The sequence below is a fragment of the Rhinoderma darwinii genome, chromosome 3, assembly GCF_050947455.1.
Source record: "Rhinoderma darwinii isolate aRhiDar2 chromosome 3, aRhiDar2.hap1, whole genome shotgun sequence".
NCBI lineage: Eukaryota > Metazoa > Chordata > Amphibia > Anura > Rhinodermatidae > Rhinoderma > Rhinoderma darwinii.
In genome coordinates, this window is record NC_134689.1 from 201,783,687 (window position 1) to 201,801,928 (window position 18,242).

Below are 18,242 nucleotides of genomic sequence, written 5' to 3' on the forward strand. Positions count from 1 at the left end.
TTTCAGGATGCAGCCAGGCCTTGTAACGTTGGGGAAGAATAGTGTGTCAGTATTTTATGTAGTACACTTAGAGGGTGCTGGGCAGCCTGCTTGATCTAATAGTATGGGTGTAACTAATAGGATGTATGCCAGCATGGTGCACTACATGTAACAGTGTGACTGGCACACTTATAGAAGTATCTGTGTACAATGATAATACTAAGCAGCCCCCCCATCATGAATAGTAGGTGTGAGAGTGGATGTTCATCAGTATTTTGCACTTAAGCAATCTCCCTCTATGTAGCAGTGTGGTTTGTCTACATCATGCTGGGAATTAATGTTTGTGCTTGCCCTTTTATGAGTAGGTATGGCCTATTTCAGGGATTTTGTATACACAAACCAGTAGGACATCTTTTACCACTTTCTCCGCAGCTACGTTTGGACTAAATGACAGAGACCCATTTTTCAAATCTGACGTGTCACTTTATGTGGTAATAACTTTGAAATGCTTTCCCCAATCCATGTGATTCTGAGACTGTTTTCTTGTGACACATTGTTCTTTATGTCAGGGTTAAAATTCGGTCGATAAATTCATTGCTTATTTGTGAGAGATACCAAAATTTTGAGAAAATGTAAAAAAATTAGCATTTTCTAAACTTAAATGTATCTGCTTGTAAGACATAGTTATACCACACAAAATAGTTACTAATCAACATTTTCCATATGTCTACTTTATGTTGGCATCATTCTTTGTACATCCTTTTATTTTTCTAGGAAGTTACAGGGCTTATAAGTTCAGCAGCAATTTCTCACATTATCAAGAAAATTTCAAAAGCCTATTTTTTGGGGGGGCCCAGTTCAGTTATGAAGTGACTTTGAGGGGCCTGTATATTAGAAACCCCATAAATCACCCCATTTTAAGAACTGCACTTCTCAAAGTAATCAAAACAGCATTTAGAAAGTTTCTTAACCCTTTAAGCGTTTCACAGGAATTAAAGCAAAGTGGAGGTGAAATTTACAAATTTCCTTTTTTAATCTATTTTTTTATGTAACACTGAAGGTTTTACCTGAGAAACACAACTCAATATTTATTTCCCAGATTCTTTTAGAAATATCCCACATATGGCCCTAGTTTGCTACTGGACTAAAACACAGGCCTCAGGAGCAACAAAGCACCTAGTGGATTTTAGGGCCTTCTTTTTTCTAGATAATATTTTAGGCACCATATCAGGTTAGAAGAGGTTTTGTAGTGCCAAAACAAAGGAAACACCTCAAAAAAGACCCCATTTTGGAAACTACACCCACAAGGAATTAATCTAGAGGTGTAGTGAACATTTTAACCCCACAGTTGTTTGATAAATATTATTAGAATTGGGTAGTGAAACTGAAAAATTCTTTTTTTTTCCCAATAAGATGTAGCTTTAGCAATTTTTTTTAACATTTTCTCTACAAATAAAGTAGAAAAAGCACCCCCAACGCTTGTAAAGCAACTTCTCCACAGTACGGAAATACCCCATATGTGCTCATAAACTGCTGTTTGGGCACACGACCGGGCTCAGAAGTAAGGAGCGCAATTTGGCTTTTGGAGCGCAGATTAGTTCTCAGGTGCCATGACGCATTTGAAGAGCGCCTGAGGTACCAGAACAGTGGAAACCCCCAACAGATTACCACATTTTGGAAACTACACCCCTCAAGTAATTTTTAAAGTGGTATAGTGAGCATTTTGACCCCAGAGGTGTTCATACAGTGGGCCGTAAAAAAAAAATATATATATTTTTTTTTTCAAAGAAAATGTTGCTTTAGCCTCAAATTTATTATTTTAACAAGGGGTTAAAGGAGAAAAAGCACCCACAGTTTGTTACGCATTTTATCCTGAATATGGCAATACCCCTTATGTGGCGCAAACTGCTGTTTGGGAAACCATTTGACTTTTGGAGAACGGCTATTCTGAAATAGTTTTCAGGTGCCATGATGCATTTGCAGAGCCCCTAAAGTACCAGTACAATGGAAACACACCAAAAGTGACCCTATTTCATCTAGGGGTGCTGTGTCCGTTTTTGACCCCATGGAAGTTTCATGGAATATATTAGAATTGGGCCATGAAAACAGAAAATTTCATATTTCCAATAATTTGTTGCTCTAGGCCAAAATGTATAATTTTAGTTAGGGGTAACAGGAGAAATACCACCCCATAATTTGTTACACAATTTCATGAGTACAGCAATACCCCATATGTGGTCATAAACTGCTTTTTGAGCACATGGCAGGGCTCAGAAGGTAAAGAGCACCATGCAACATTTGAAGCCTACTATGGTGTCATTTACTGCCCTGTGTCACGAAAACAGAGGCTCTGGGGTGTCAAAATATTAGAAAACCTGAAAAAGTGACCCCATTTTGGAAACTAAAACCTCAAAGAATTCATCTAGAGGTATTCATCTAGTAACAATTTAATTTTTTTTTGGGAAAACCCACAATGGGGGGATAGGGAATGGCAGGTCCCACTACCAACCTACCCACCATTCCATAAAATCCAGCCCAAAAAATAAATCAGAGGCTTCAGCAAAAAAAATTTCATCTGGACTCATTCTTCTCACCCAGTTTTGCAACCTGGGTGAAATAGACACTCCCTCGGATTCTTGGTATAGTGAGAATTTTTTGTTTTGTTTTAGGGGTTTTTCACAAATTTTAAATGAGCAATGGGGCTGACCAGTAAAAAAAACAACTTATTTGTCATGGCCTATATGGGAACAGAAAAGGTGGACAAAGAATAAATAAATTTAAAAATCCAAGGAGGTATGATATATTTTGGAACATTTCATGCACAGGCCAGGCTTTGTGTTTTTTTTTCAGTGGAGGGGGGGATTACTGTGGGGAAACACTGGCCGGGAATAATCCTGCTGACGGAAGGACCAGATGAACTGTCCTTCTCTTTCTGGTCAGCAAATAGCAGGGACTAAATTGCCTTTTCCTGAAATTTCATGAAAGTATCCCTACTGCCAGCATATGTGCAGAGGACAAAGGCGTTGTATAGAGTAGTCTGTGTAAGATGGACAGACAGCTTCTTATACCATAGCTGTTTGAAAGAGGATGTGGCCTCCACAGACAGCCCATCGGCCCCGCTGCGACCACAGGATGTGGATGGTTTTCATGGCAGCCCGGGTGCTTTATGAAGGCCCTCAGTTCTGCCTTCTTTCTTCTCCTGTTAAGCGCTGCTTCTGACTTCTTCATTAGCCCTATAAGTAGCATGAGGCCCTAGAGTGTCCTCACATCTGCTGCATCTACGGGATCCACTTGTGGGGTCTAGCAAATGATGATGTGCGGTTTTAATGAAAAACTACTGGACCTAAAAAATTAGTCTGGGCCGTCATTTAGAATTATTCTGCATCATTGCGTTTTGAGAGTCATATCGATTTATTTTTCTGTTGACGGTGCTGTGTAAGGGCTTGTTTTTTGTGGAACGAGCTGTAAATTTTATTCGTTCCTTTTTGGTGTACATGCGATTTTTTTATCACTATTTATTCCATTTTTTGGGAGACGAGGAAACAAAAAATAAAAATTCTAGAACGGTTTTCTTTCTTCATTTTTAGAGTGTTCACCGTGCAGTATAAACAACATGTTAACTTTATTCTGCGGGTCAATAGGATTACAGAAATACCAAATTTCTATAGTTTTTATTTTACATTTTACTACTTTCCCACAATAAAAATACACTTTTCTAAAAAAATCTAGTTTTAGCGTCGATATTTTCTAACAGCCATAACTTTTTTATTTTTGTTTTTGTGGCTACCATTTTGGCGTACTTGCGACTTTTTGATCAATTTATTATTAATTTTTTTTAGGCAAGTTTACCAAAAAAATAAATGCGGTGATTGTTCTTTATTAAAAAATGTTACGGTGTTCACCGTGCGGTAAAAATAAGATGATATTTTTAGAGTTCAGGCCATTCTGAACGTGGCGATACCCATTATGTATCGTTTTTTTTCCATTTTTTCCAGTTATAAAGGACTTAATCAGGGAAACAGGGCGATTATTGTTTTTATTACTTAAAACTTTTTATTTTATTTTTTTTCTTAAACATTTTTTTTTTCACTTACTTGGGGACTTGAAGTAGTACTTATGTAGTGTAGTGTATTATAACTGTCATTCTTCATCTGACAGTTAGCCTATTAGGTCCTGCCTTGGGCAGGATCTAATAGGCTTACGCACCTGGCTGACCAGGAAGCCGTTGCTAGGCTCTCTGGTTGCCTTAGTCGCTATTGACTGCCGCATTTAAGGGGTTAAACTGCGATAGCTGCCTTTGCCGCGGGATGTCAGCTGTATATTACAACTGACACCCGCTGAAGATGAAGTGAGCACCCGCTTCATCTACAAGCCGTGACTGTACGCCCTAATGCGGAAATGCACTTTTAATCAGGATGTACAGTCACGCCCATTTGCGGGCAGGGGTTAAAATTGGTAAATTGTAACATATGGCATAAACAAGAGTTTCTTTTTTGGCCTATGTAATAAATATGTGATGTGTAATAGTATCATTGATGTACTGTACTGTGAAAAAGTTTTTATACATGTTTCAGCTCATCAAACTACTTTTTATATTAAATATAGATAACCCAAGTAAACACAAAATGCTTTTTTTAAATGATGATTTCATTAATTGAAGGAAAAATGCTGTTCAGCCTTACGTGAAAAAGTAATCGCCCCTTAGCTACTAAAACAACCAGTTAACCAAATTCAAATGACAATTGGGTTCAATTTTACTAGCCACATACAGACATGATTACTGTCAGACCGGTTAAATCGAAACATAACTTAAATAGAACCTGTCTGACAATGTGAAGCAGGCTAGAAGATCTAAAAAAGCAGCCCATAATGCCATGTTCTAAAGAAATTAAAAAAAGAATGCCAAACAAAGTCAATGAAATCTACCAGTCCGGAGCCATTGCTGACTTTGGGACTCCAGCACACCACAGATAGAGCCATTATCCACAAGTAGAGAAAATTTGGAACAGTGGTGAACCTTCCCAGGAGTGGCTGGCCTACCAAAATTTCACCAAAAACACATAGACTACTCAATCAGGAGTTCACAAAAGAGCTTAGATAAACATCTAAAGAAATATAGGCCTCAGTTTAGGTCAAAGTACACGATTCCACAGTAAGAAGACAGTGGGAAAACATGGCATCAATGGGAGAGTTGCAAGATGCAAACCACTGCTGACCAAAAAAAACACAAGGCCACGTCTAGCATTTACCAAAAAAACATCTAGGGATAATTTTGGGATAATATTTTGGGAACTGATGAGTCAAACGTAGAACTTTTTAGAAGACATGGGTCTCATTAAATGATGGTCCGGGGCTGCTTTGCTTTTCCAGCACTTGGACGACTTGTCATAATTGATGGAACCATGAATTTTGCTCTCTAACAGAAAATCCTGAAGGAGAATGTCTGACCTTCAGTTCGTGACCTAGAGCTCAAGTTGGTTAATGCAGCAGGACAATGATCCAAAACACCCAAGCAAGTCCACCTATGACTAGTTTAAAAGAAACAAAATTAAGTTTAGGAGTGGCCGAGTCAAGTCCTGACTTGAATTCAATTGAGATGCTGTGGCAAGAACTTAAAGAGGCTCTGTCACCAGATTTTGCAACCCCTATCTGATATTGCAGCAGATCGGCGCTGCAATGTAGATTACAGTAACGTTTTTATTTTTAAAAAACGAGCATTTTTGGCCAAGTTATGACCATTTTCGTATTTATGCAAATGAGGCTTGCAAAAGTACAACTGGGCGTGTTGAAAAGTAAAAGTACAACTGGGCGTGTATTATGTGCGTACATCGGGGCGTGTTTACTACTTTTACTAGCTGGGCGTTGTGTATAGAAGTACCATCCACTTCTCTTCACAACGCCCAGCTTCTGGCAGTGCAGACACAGAGCGTGTTCTCGAGAGATCACGCTGTGTCGTCACTCACAGGTCCTGCATCGTGTCAGACGAGCGAGGACACATCGGCACCAGAGGCTACAGATGATTCTGCAGCAGCATCGGCGTTTGCAGGTAAGTCGATGTAGCTACTTACCTACAAATGCTGATGCTGCTGCAGAATCAACTGTAGCCTCTGGTGCCGACACGATGCAGGACCTGTGAGTGACGTCACAGATCTGCACTGCCAGAAGCTGGGCGTTCTGAAGAGAAGTGGATGATACTTCTCATCAGAACGCCCAGCTAGTAAAAGTAGTAAACACACACAGATGTAACACACATAATACACGCCCAGTTGTACTTTTACTTTTAAACACGCCCAGTTGTACTTTTGCAAGCCTCATTTGCATAAATACGAAAATGGTCATAACTTGGCCAAAAATGCTCGTTTTTAAAAAAATAAAAACGTTACTGTAATCTACATTGCAGCGCCTATCTGCTGCAATAGCAGATAGGGGTTGCAAAATCTGGTAACAGAGCCTCTTTAAACGGGCAGTTAATGCTCAAAAACCCTTCGTAACTGAATTAAAACAATTTTGAAGAGTGGGCCAAAAATCCTCCACTCCGATGTAAAAGACTCATTGAAAAGTTATCATAAATGTTTGATTGCCATTGTTACTGCCAAATGAGGCACAAAGAGTTATTTGTTATTTTCGGGCAATTCCTTTTTAACATGGGTGATATTTGTTTCAAATAAATCTTTAGCCTCAATAAATGAAGTGATTAAAAGCTGCATTATATGTTTACTCGTGTTGTCTTTATCTTATATGGAAATTAGTTGTATGACCTGAAACATTAAAATGTGACAAATTAGCAAAAATAGAAGAAATCATGGGGGTGAAAATACTTTTTACCAGCACTGTACAATACAAAATGTTGAAACGGACAGTGGAAAGCAAATTACTTTTTTGCATTATGTCCCTTAGACTATTGCTTTCCCAACACACATATTCAGTACATGATAACTTATGATGGGCAAACACAGGATTTTTAAAAGGGGGGAGTCAAATGCATACTCTTTAAACCAAGTTAACCCCCCCCCACCGTGCCCCATATATTTAATTAAAAATGTTTTTGTTTTTTTCTGTGCCTCTAACATAAAGAGTGGATATGTGCAGACCACTACTCGTAGAAACCGGTAACAGGAACCGGTCCCTGCAGCTATCCAGAGTATACTCTATATAGGGGGAGAGATATAACTTTAAAGCAATAATATGTCATTAATACTGACAGTCAGTGTCTTAAAACACACAATTTAAAAAAACACATTGCTACAAAACACACAAATAATAGCAGGCAGTGGGCTTTTAATGCACAATGTCTTTGCTGGAACACTTCTCCAATTAATTGTTAAATATACTATTGGGAACAATACCTCAGGGCCTGGGTCACACTGATTGTTTTAGGGCAGGGTGCCTCCAGAGATAATGGAGATAATGTGCACCGCGCGTAAAACAACCCTGTGATTGCTTCCCCACCTTGTTTGTTTAAGGGGAGGCTTTCTCTGTCCCCTCCGTGTGGCGCGCTGCTGGCATGTCAGTCTGCGTCTTCTATGGACTGTTGCCATGGCAGCGGGAATGCTCCTAACTGTTCCCCGCCACACTCCACCAACCTGCTCAGCTGCCATGCTGTCATCGCCCGCCATTGCACCACATAAGGAGGCGCAGGGGACATTAAATAAAGAAAAAAAGGTACCGGGTGTGACGGGTTTCCAGACAACTGGAAACCCCCTTCATATTAACAATAAAATATCCCACATATTGAAAAGAAAAAAAAATGAAAAAAAAAACCCGCTACATACCTTCCATCTCTGTCCCAATCATAGACTTCCACTTTAATTGTTCTGTTAACCGAAAACAAATAAAGAATTATTATGAGAAAAGTATAGAAGTAGACAGAGATCTGCTAACTATATGCTCCTAAATACTGCACAATCAAATGAACATTACCACTCAGAACATAAAGTTAGTGATTACGTGTATTATTTCCATATACTACCAGAAAACACTATTTTAGTACATTTAATATTCTAAATGTTAACATTTCACTATCAGTAATAACCTTTAATTATGACTCAGAAATAACACAAGCATATCTCTAAAACTATTATGCTTTCAACCACTCTCACTAAAAGGTTTATTGAGAAATGTGATTGACTAAACGGATGAGATAGGTAAAAATAAACACACATTATTTTCATTTTTTTAAAAAATATAGTTAGTACTAAAATAGTTATAAACGCAATGATGGTTTGTTTTTTTGTATGGGAGTATTTGGACATGATTTCTTCATAATATATGTATATTTTAGCATTTTGTTTGTACAAGAGTTGTTGGATCAGTTTTGCTTTACCCCTTGATGCATTATCACATACATGTACGTGACAAGTGTCATAGGGAAGTATGGAGGACGATCACGGGCTGAGCTCCCTCCATAACCTGTGGATGTCAGCTGTGTTTTACAGCTGACAGCCCAAACTAACGGCCGGAAACAGTGATCGCTCTGTTCCTGGCCGTTTAACCCCTCCAATGCTGCGGTCAATCGTGACCGTAGCATTTGAAGCATTGAAAAGAGGGGGTGGCCCTCCTCCGACCGCTCATCGGCGCCCCCACACTTCGACTGGGGAGGCGTCTGTGGTTGTCATGGCAGCCCAGGGGCCTAATGAAGGCCCCCAGGTTTGCATTTTGTCTGCCTCTGTTAAGCCCTGTTTCTGGCAGGGCTTAACAGAAGTCTGTAAAAATGACAATATACTGCAATACATTAGTATTGCAGTATATTGTACCAGCGATCTAATGATCGCTGGATCAAGTCCCCTGGGGGGACTAATAAATGGTGTAAAAAAAAAAAAAGTTGAATAAAGTTATTAGTTGTGAAAAAAATAAAATATTGAAAGTTCAAAAAATCCCAAATTTTCCTCTAAAGTAATGTAAAAAATAAAAAATATAAAAAAATTGGTATCGCTGCGTCCTTAAAAGTCTGAACTATTACAATATACCATTATTTAACTCACACGGTGAACGCAGCAAAAAATGTAAAATGCCAAAATCACTGTTTTTTGGTTACCTTAGTTTGCAAAAAACTGTTTTTAAAAAAGTGATCAAAAAGTTGTACGTATCAAAAATTGGTAACAATAAGAACTCCTCCAGTTTGTCCCACATAAAATAAGCCCTCACACTGCTCAATCCACGAAAAAATAAAAAAGTTATGGCTCTCAGAATGAAATGAAATAAAACTATTTTTTTTTTTTAACAAAAAGGTTTTTGTTTTTTTAAAACAATAAAATATAAAAAAAGCCTATATAAATTTGGTATCACCGTAATCGTATTTTTGCTGCAGAATAAAGGTAAGTTGTTGTTTTTACCGCACGGTGAAAGCCGGAAAAACGAAAACCAAAAAACAATGTAGGAATGTTATACACAGCCTGGCTCCTGCTGCAACTGCCGGAATCGAAGCGCACTCCGATTACGAGTTTAACCAATTAAATGCCGCTGTCAATAGCGACAGCGACATCTAATGTGTTTGACAGAGGGAGGGAGCTCCCTCTGTCACCCCATCGGCGCCCCTGCAAAGAAATCGCGGGCGCTGTTGGGTTTCCATGGCAGCCGGGGGCCTAACAAAGGCACCCAGGTCTGCCTTCAGCAAATGCCTGTTATGCCATGCCGGAGGCATTGCCTAATAGATTGCCTGTCAGTTTTACACTGACCGGCAATAATGCTTTGGTATACTAAGTATACCAAAGCATTATATATGCGATCAGCAGATTGCGTAGTGAAGTCCCCTGGTGGGACAAAAAAATTAATATAAAGCAGTTAAATAAAGTTTGTGAAAAAAAAAATATATAATTTATAGTCAAAATCAATTAAAACTAAATTTTTTTGCCCAAAAAGTGGTTTTATTTAGTAAAAGTGTCAAAACAAATAACACATACGCATATATGGTATCCCTGCGATCGTATCGACTTGAACAATAAAATGAACACATTACTTAAAGGGAATGTGTTGCCAGCAAAACATGTTTGTTTTTTTTAGTTAAACAATTAGTGTGTAGGTGATTAAACATTGTTCTAATTTTATTTATTTTTTTCACGGGTCAGGAAATATTATAAATTGGATTCAATTTATAATATTTCCCATTGCTGGTCACTAGATGGAGCCATTCCCAAAATTGCAGCATTGCATGTGGTAAAGCAACCACATTGCTTTATGCTGCAAAATTGGGAAAAAATCCCTCGCTCTAGTGAGCTCTCAGAATCCCCCCCTCCTTTATCCTGGCTAGTGCCGGGAGAAACGAGGGATTTGAACGGTCTAACCTCCTACACTGTGTGTCGCCATTTTTTGAGCTAACACACAGTGTAGTAGGTTTACATACAGTAGTAAACACACACTGAAACACGAACATACATAGAAATAACTTACCTGCTCCAGTCGCCGCCGCTCCCTCCGGTCCATCCGCTCCGTCTGCTGCCGCTGCTCCATGTGCACAAGTCCGGAAGCCGCGACCGGAAGTAGTAATCTTACTGTCCGGCCGCGACTTCCGGTCCACAGGAAAATGGCGCCGGACGGCGCGCATTTCAAATTGAACTGTGTGGGAGCGGCGCATGCGCCGTTCCCACACAGCGGCGTACACGATAGTGGATGGAACGGGCCCCGTTCGCAGTCCCTATGGGACTGGAGCTGCCGTATTCCATGTCTGTATGTGTCGTTAATCGACACATACAGAAATGGAAAAAAAAATGGCAGCCCCCATAGGGAAAAAAAAGTGTAAAAATAAAAAAAAGTAACACACAAACACACAAATTAATCCAAACGTTTTTAATAAAGCACTAACATCTTTAACATATTAAAAAATTTTTTGGGGTGACACTGTTCCTTTAAACCACAGGATGAACAGTGTCCAAAAAAACCGCAAAAAACAACGGCAAAATTCTCTATTTTCTCCCATTCCTCCCATAAAAACGCTGAACTTTGAGGACTTGCGCAAAGAACTGGTGACTATGAATCTTGAACGGACATTTGCTGATTTACAGTATACCTGTGGCCTTTTCACATGGGGAGTGCACGGATCCCTGTTTAACGCATATTGCTTTCTTGTACCTCTGCTTCCTCGGCTGATGCTTAGACTGTTTTGTAGTAACATTTACAGATCCTGTAAGATTAAGTGCATTCATGTGAAGTTATGTGTTCCTCTGGCTCAGTAATGCTTATTATAGGGGGGGGGGGGGAACTACTGGGGTACGTAGGCTGATTTTGTGATTCAACTGTGTACACTCCTTAACGGTGGAAACTACCCCCTTCCTTGTATGGTATATGAGTCAAGAGCTCCTGTTCAGCCTCTGATGGCTTCCTGTGTTTACTTTCGTTTAAAGTTTCTGATCTCTGTACTAGATCTTGTCATGCACAAGGTACGATTCAGACTCGGATTTGGCTATGTGATGCATGTCCCACTTTGGGTAAGGTATTGGGATGGGTTGGATGGGCTGACATTCATGCATAATGGGGTTGCTCAGTATGGCATCACTTAAGTTTTTGTCCTGGAATGTGAGGTGCATGGGGACGCCTAGGAAACGTAACCTGGTCTTCTCTATGCTTAGGAAATTGAATTCACATATAGTATGCCTTCAAGAGACTCATCAGACAGCTGACACAGTTCACCTTTTACGTAAACCTTGGATTCAGTGGGGCAGACATTCTACGAGATCTTCCTCTTCTAGGGGGGTGTCCTTGCTGTTACATAGAACTCTCAGGTAAGAAGTGTTGCATACTAAGATTGATGATGAGGTACGTTTTTGTTCACACCAATATCAATTCCATCCCTTATGTTGTAATAGGTGTATATAACTCACCGCATGGTTCCTTGGCATTGCTTAGGGAAGCCGTGTCTTTTGTCTCTGCTTATCAAGAGGCCAGAGTGATCCTTCTGGGAGATCTTAATCTTACAATGGATTTGTATATGGATTGGTTCATGCTGCGGGGTGAAGCTGAGGGTCTGCCGGGTACCTCTCCGCTGGCCTCTCTTATGGAAGAGATAGGGTGGATAGATTTATGGAGAGTGAGTCACCCGGGAATACGTGAGTTTACATGTCACACACCACAGTTTAATTGTAAAGGATCTGCCAGACACAGCTTCTGTGTCGACGTCCATGGTTAATCAGTCTGCACCTGCTCCTAGGTCTGATAGAGTGACTCGATCTGATACCACTCAGGCTGGTAGGCTCAGGAGTGGGAGAACCTATCACAGCCTGGTCAGACGGTTCTAGCTCCCGCCCTCGGCCTACTTATACCTTCAATTCCTGCTTGTCTTTGCCTGTTACTCTTTCCTGTTTCCTGGCTCTGCTGCTCCTGCTATTATTATTGACCTTGCTTCATTTTGACCCTGGCTTTACTGACTACGCTCCTGCTCTGCGTTTGGTACCTCGTACACGACTGGTTTGACTCGGCTCGTTCACTACTCCTGTTGCTCACGGTGTTGCCGTGGAAACTGCCCCATTTTCCTTAGTTTCTGTGTACCCTTGTCGGTTTGTCTGTCGTACACATATTGAGCGTAGGGACCGTCGCCCAGTTGTACGCCGTCGCCTAGGATGGGCCGTGCAAGTAGGCAGGGAGTGAGTGGCGGGTAGATTAGGGCTCACCTGTCTGTCTCTCTACCCCGTCATTACATTAATGTTCTGTCTCGTATAGATTATATTTTCGGCACATCCTCCGTCTTCAACTTTGTGTTAAGTATTGAACATATCCCTAGGGGTATATCTGATCACAGCCCGATTCTTCTTCAATTAATATAACCAGTTGCGGGTCTGAGGGGAACTATTAAGATACAAAAATTGGTGAAGATCACCTATTACACAACATTGTATCGTGTCAGGGAAACCACATTGGTGTACACCACCAAGCTAAACTGAATTAGATCAGGAAAAGGAAAAGGGGAAAAGCATGTGGTCTGTGAGAGAATTAATATATAACTTTTATTGTTTTTACATTAAAAGGAACAATATGATTAAAAGGTCCAGTGGTGCAATCTGGTATGTGTGAGTGACCCCTCAGTTCACATACCCTTGGCCATGAATTATATGATAAGGTGGTATATAATATTGCTGTCAATAAGCTCCGTTAACAGTACTTGATAAATAGACTAACTGCCACAAATTGCATTGCAAATAATTGAAGCTAATGGGCTGTAAGCTATACCGATCACGCTGTCTTAAAAATTTATTTATTTTTTTTGCACGAGTCCAGGAAATATTATAAATTATTTCTAATTTATAATACTACCCATTTTTGGTCACTAGATGGAGCTGTTCCCAAAATTGCAGCATTGCAACATTGGGTTAAAAGCCCTCGCTCTAGTGAGCTCTCAGCATCCCCCCTCCTTTATCCTGGCTAGTGCCGGGATAAACGAGGGGTTTGAACGGTGTAACCTCCTACACTGTGTGTCGCCATTTTTTAAGGTAACCCACAGTGTAGTAGGTTTACATACAGTAGTAAACACACACAAACACGAACATACATTGAAATCTCTTACCTGCTCCTGCCGCCGCGGCTCCCTCCGGCCCGTCCGCTCCGTTTGCTGCCGCTGGTGCAAGTGCAGAAATCCGGAAGCCGCGACCGGAAGTAGTAATATTACTGTCCGGCCGCGACTTCCGGTCCACAGGAAAATGGCGCCGGACGGCGCCAATTTCGAATAGGACTGTGTGGGAGCGGCGCATGCGCAGTTCCCACACAGACGCCGTACACTGCAGTCAATGGGACGGGAGCCGTTCGCAGTCCCTATGGGACTGTGGCTGCCGTATTCCATGTCTGTATGTGTCGTTAATCGACACACACAGAAATGGAACAAAAAATGGCAGCCCCCATAGGGAAGAAAAAGTGTAAAAATAAGAAAAAGTAAAACACAAACACACAAATAAATATAAAAGTTTTTAATAAAGCACTAACATCTTTAACATATAAAAAAATAATTTCTGATGACACTGTTCCTTTAAGGAGGAAAAATTGTTATATTGTTATGATAAGCGAGGTGAAGCCCCGCAAAACTCACTCCACTGCGTTAGTGTAAAGGATCTGCCAGGTACTACGTCTGTGTATACTCCCGGGATTAATCAGTCGACACCTGAGGCCAGACCTCTTAGACTGACACCAGCTCCCACCAACCAGGGTGGCAGGCTCAGGAGTGGGAGAGCCTATCGCGGCCTGGTCAGTCGGAGTTAGCTCCGCCCCCTGTCCATTTATACCTGCCGTGTTCTCTTCCTCAGTGCTTGTTATTCTTCTTGGATTCCTGGCCCCACTGCTGCCTTGCTCCAGCCTGCTTCTGCCGTGCTTCTGCCTTGCTTCAGTTCCGCTTATCCTGCTTCGCTTTGCCCCTGGCTTGCTTCCTGCTCCGTGCTCTCGTTGGTATACTCCACTACATCCTGATCCTGTCTGACTCATTCACCGCTCCGTTTCCTCGCGGCGTTCCGTGGGCTACTGCCCCTTCCCTTGCGTGTTCCCTGTTTGTACTCCCTTGCACTTAGACAGTGTAGGGACCGCCGCCAAGTTGTACCCCGTCGCCTAGGGCGGGTCGTTGCAAGTAGGCAGGGACAGGGCGGTGGGTAGATTAGGGCTCACTTGTTCCCTTCACCTCCTTCCTGCCATTACAGTTAGTGTTGGTGTTACTATGTGAACAGTCACTTAACCGTACCCTCACGCTGGTGTCCCTGTACTGGAGCCTTGACAGCTGGGGCCAAGTAGTGCACCAGAGGATTGTTAAAATTGTAGCTAAGCACCCTGACAGCTGAGAACGGCCACTACTGCTCACGACCGTTTTAATAGCAGAGTCAGTCCCATGAATGACTCCTTCATATTGTCTCTTGGCTGACAGCTGAGAGTGTTTCCACTTTCATACACGGCCGTTCCCCACGCTGCTGCTCTGATATGCAGGGACACCAGCGTGAGGGTACGGTTAAGTGACTGTTCACATAGTAACACCAACACTAACGCAGTTTTTACCCCAAATATTGAAATGTTGTCTGTACATTGATAAGATATCAGCAGTTCTCCAGATGTTATTCCAAAGTTAGTTTGTTTGATAACGATATTCAAGAAGTGTTGTGGGAATGTTAAATACTGAGGTTAAGTTTTATGTAAAGTTCTGGATCAGCCTTAGTATTGGACTATTGGAGGCATGCGTTAGATAAAAGGTACAGCCGAAAATATTCCCATTTGGAAACATTTTTTTGTTGTGAAAGTAAAATTTTAGAGCAGAAAATTCTGTGAAGTATATATAAAAAGAAGAATCAGTCTGTATGTATCACTTCTAGTTACTGCTCAATGTGATTGTTTAATGTAAAGATGTTATTTGTTAAAGTTTTTCTTCAACTGAATTATCGGATTAAGATCAATTAATGATTATGCGATGAAAAAATAGTTCTCCACAGGAAGTATAATCGACTGTATTTTAACGATATATATTGTGCTCCCACAAATATGAACATTTGAAAATTCCCTGAAGTGATAAATGAGTAAAATGTATAATTTTTATTTCATAGCTATCTAAAAACAGGGGTACAATCACCACTGTGAAAAGCCCAACCGTGTGAAAAGCCCAACCGTGTATTTAAAAACTTATTAAACAGAATACTCCCAGTCCTAGTTCGTTTGCGAACCCTTAATGACTGGGTATGTAAACAGAGATATCAAAATATGGAATCAGCGTATAACATTGGTAAAGCAGTGGTTTGGACCCTCGTTCACACAGGAGCCTGCGTTAACCGCACCAGAGGGAAGAGACCTTCCCAGGTAAAACAAATCAGAGTAGGAAGAAATTGGTTTGAGACACTTGTCAGATAAAACGTATGGTATCTGTGAATATTTCTGTGAGTAGAAGCTGTTACAGGTAATCAGCTCAGAATAAGGTACAAATCCTGCTGAAAAGAGTAACACCAAGTGCAAATAAAATGTACCCAGTAACTACACATTTTCTAGGTGCCCTGTCCATATAGGACAGAGAAGTTTTTATATAAAGGTGTTTGTTTGATTTAGTTTAAGGGCCTGACATTGTTATTGTATGTACTTAGAACAATATTTATAGTGTATGCAGATGATGTTATCACCAGATTAGCATTTATTTTAACAATTGACAAGGGTTGGGTCAACAGCAAGTGACAGTAAAGATGAAATAAAAGACTTTAACATGATGAATTTCATCACTGAGATGCTGCAGGCGCAGCCTGAGCCAATACAACGCGTTTGTCATGAACTGACGGCAGTGTCACAATTCTAAGCAGTCGTGCAGACAAGCAACTTGCCGCGAAAGAGGACAGATGAGAAGGACCAAACCAAGTCCTGATGACATCAGCAAAGGTCAAAGTAAAGCAAAGGTCAAAGTAAAGCAAATACCAAAGACCTGAGTGAATCCGTCAGCAGTATCCAAGTGTTTTAATAAGTAAGTGACCAGGAGGAGGGTAATAATAAATTCCCCACTGGACACCACCGTACAGTCTGACTCCACAATTGTGTGGGTTACCCTAAGGGCGACAGTCAGTGAAGAACAGAAGACAAAAGAAGAATAGGACGATGTACAGGACTTGCAAAGAACTGATGGGACCCAAACCTGAGGGGTGATAGCATGAGATTGGTGATAGCATTATTTTATTAGTTGAGGCCCTATTGTCTGAGGTTTATAATTATAATATATGCAAAAATGCCATGGTATTGTGAATAACAACTTGAGGTGTTTTATGTGGAGGTATGAGGTGAAGGTTACTGGTTGTTGTCACTCATAAGTAAGAAGTACATGGCAGCAGTGAGAGCCCTGAGGTTATGTTACCTGGGTGTCTTTAGGTTTGAGGAAGATGCTGCCCACAACCTGTTATATCTGCAGGGGTAAACTTAAGTGATAGTGCAACACAATTCTTATGACCAATATGTACCGTGGCAGTAGAAGTTTGGATTATTGCCAATATTAGTAGGTTTAGCAGTAAAGAATGCTCATAATATTGAGGAAGTGGCTGACAGATTTGAGAAGGTTACAGATTATGTGTTTGATGTTTTGAATACTGCCCCCCCCCCCCCCCAGTAGTTGGCCCAGCATGTTGCCATTATATAGACCTTTTTGGTTTTATGCAGGTCAACTATGACATAGAGAAAGAGTGGCCAGAGAGTTTGTCATGCCTAGACCCCTCTAACTGGTTTGAGGGTATTGGGAGATGTATAATGGGGTTGCTCCAGAGTGTCCTGCAGGTTGTTTTATTATGTATTGCATTATATTTGCTTCTGAGCCTCATATTCTGAGGCCCGCCAAAACTTTTGCAATGCTTCGCAGCAAAGGCTAAAATGATTACCAGCCATCCTTGATCCATTGACATGCACAGGGGATGAGGTGAAGAGGTTAGGTGAGCCTGAAAGGGGGGATAAGCCCTCCTTTAAGTACCTGGCTTGATTGAAAAATGTCCTCAAATAAACAAAAGATGGGAAATGTGAAAGTAATTAAAATGAAATGTTTAAATGACTGCATCTTGCATAGACTCCATCTTTTAAGGTGGCGACCATTTGGAATCCATCATGTGGCCTGAGGGAGCTATTTTGAGATTAATAAGTTATGGTTTATTTAAAAAGCTAATATTTGTGTCAGCAGTTGTCTTGAAACAATTCTGTTATGTTCTCGAGTTGAATGTTTTTATTATTTTTGTGTGATAAGGAGCCGATCATCCTTGAGTCTGGAAGAATGACATTGTTTAGCATAAGGGAGAGGTCAGCCTGACTCTAAGGGTATGTGCACACGATAACGACAATTACGGCTGAAATTACGGAGCTGTTTTCAGGAGAAAACAGCTCCTGCATTTCAGACGTAATTGCTCGTACTCGCGAGGCGTCAATTACGGCCGTAATTTGGAGCTGTTCTTTTTTTAAGTAAATGAAAAACGGCTCAAATTACGTCCCAAGAAGTGTCCTGCACTTCTTTGACGACGCTGTTATTTTACGCGCCGTCATTTGACAGCGACGCGAAAAATGACAGGTCGTCGGCACAGTATTTGAGCCGTGTTTTCAGGCGTAATTCGAGGCGTAAAACACCTCGTTTACGCCTGAAAATAGGTCGTGTGAACCCAGCCTTAGCCTTGGAGAAGAGGATTGTTTAATATAATGGAGGGGGTAGTCTGACTCCTAGCATCTATGACGTGGTATATTTTGGGAACTCATGGTTTTACATTTAAGATGCCTCCTGAGCCTATGATTGGTTCAGGATAAACATATTGTCATTATATGCTATTGGCTAAATGAAATCCAAATTAATGTCATATTGTAAACATTGTAAATGATTG

General features: G+C 40.9%; 1 protein-coding gene across 1 annotated transcript in view; it reads right to left on the minus strand.

Moving 5' to 3' along the window:
• CPNE8 (copine 8) overlaps positions 1–18,242 on the minus strand; it is a 424,222-nt gene that overhangs the window by 146,063 nt on the left and 259,917 nt on the right. Inside the window, exon 10 of the mRNA XM_075857239.1 lies at positions 7,752–7,793. Within this exon, the coding sequence (XP_075713354.1) occupies positions 7,752–7,793 (42 nt within the window). The remainder of the gene's footprint in view (positions 1–7,751; positions 7,794–18,242) is intronic.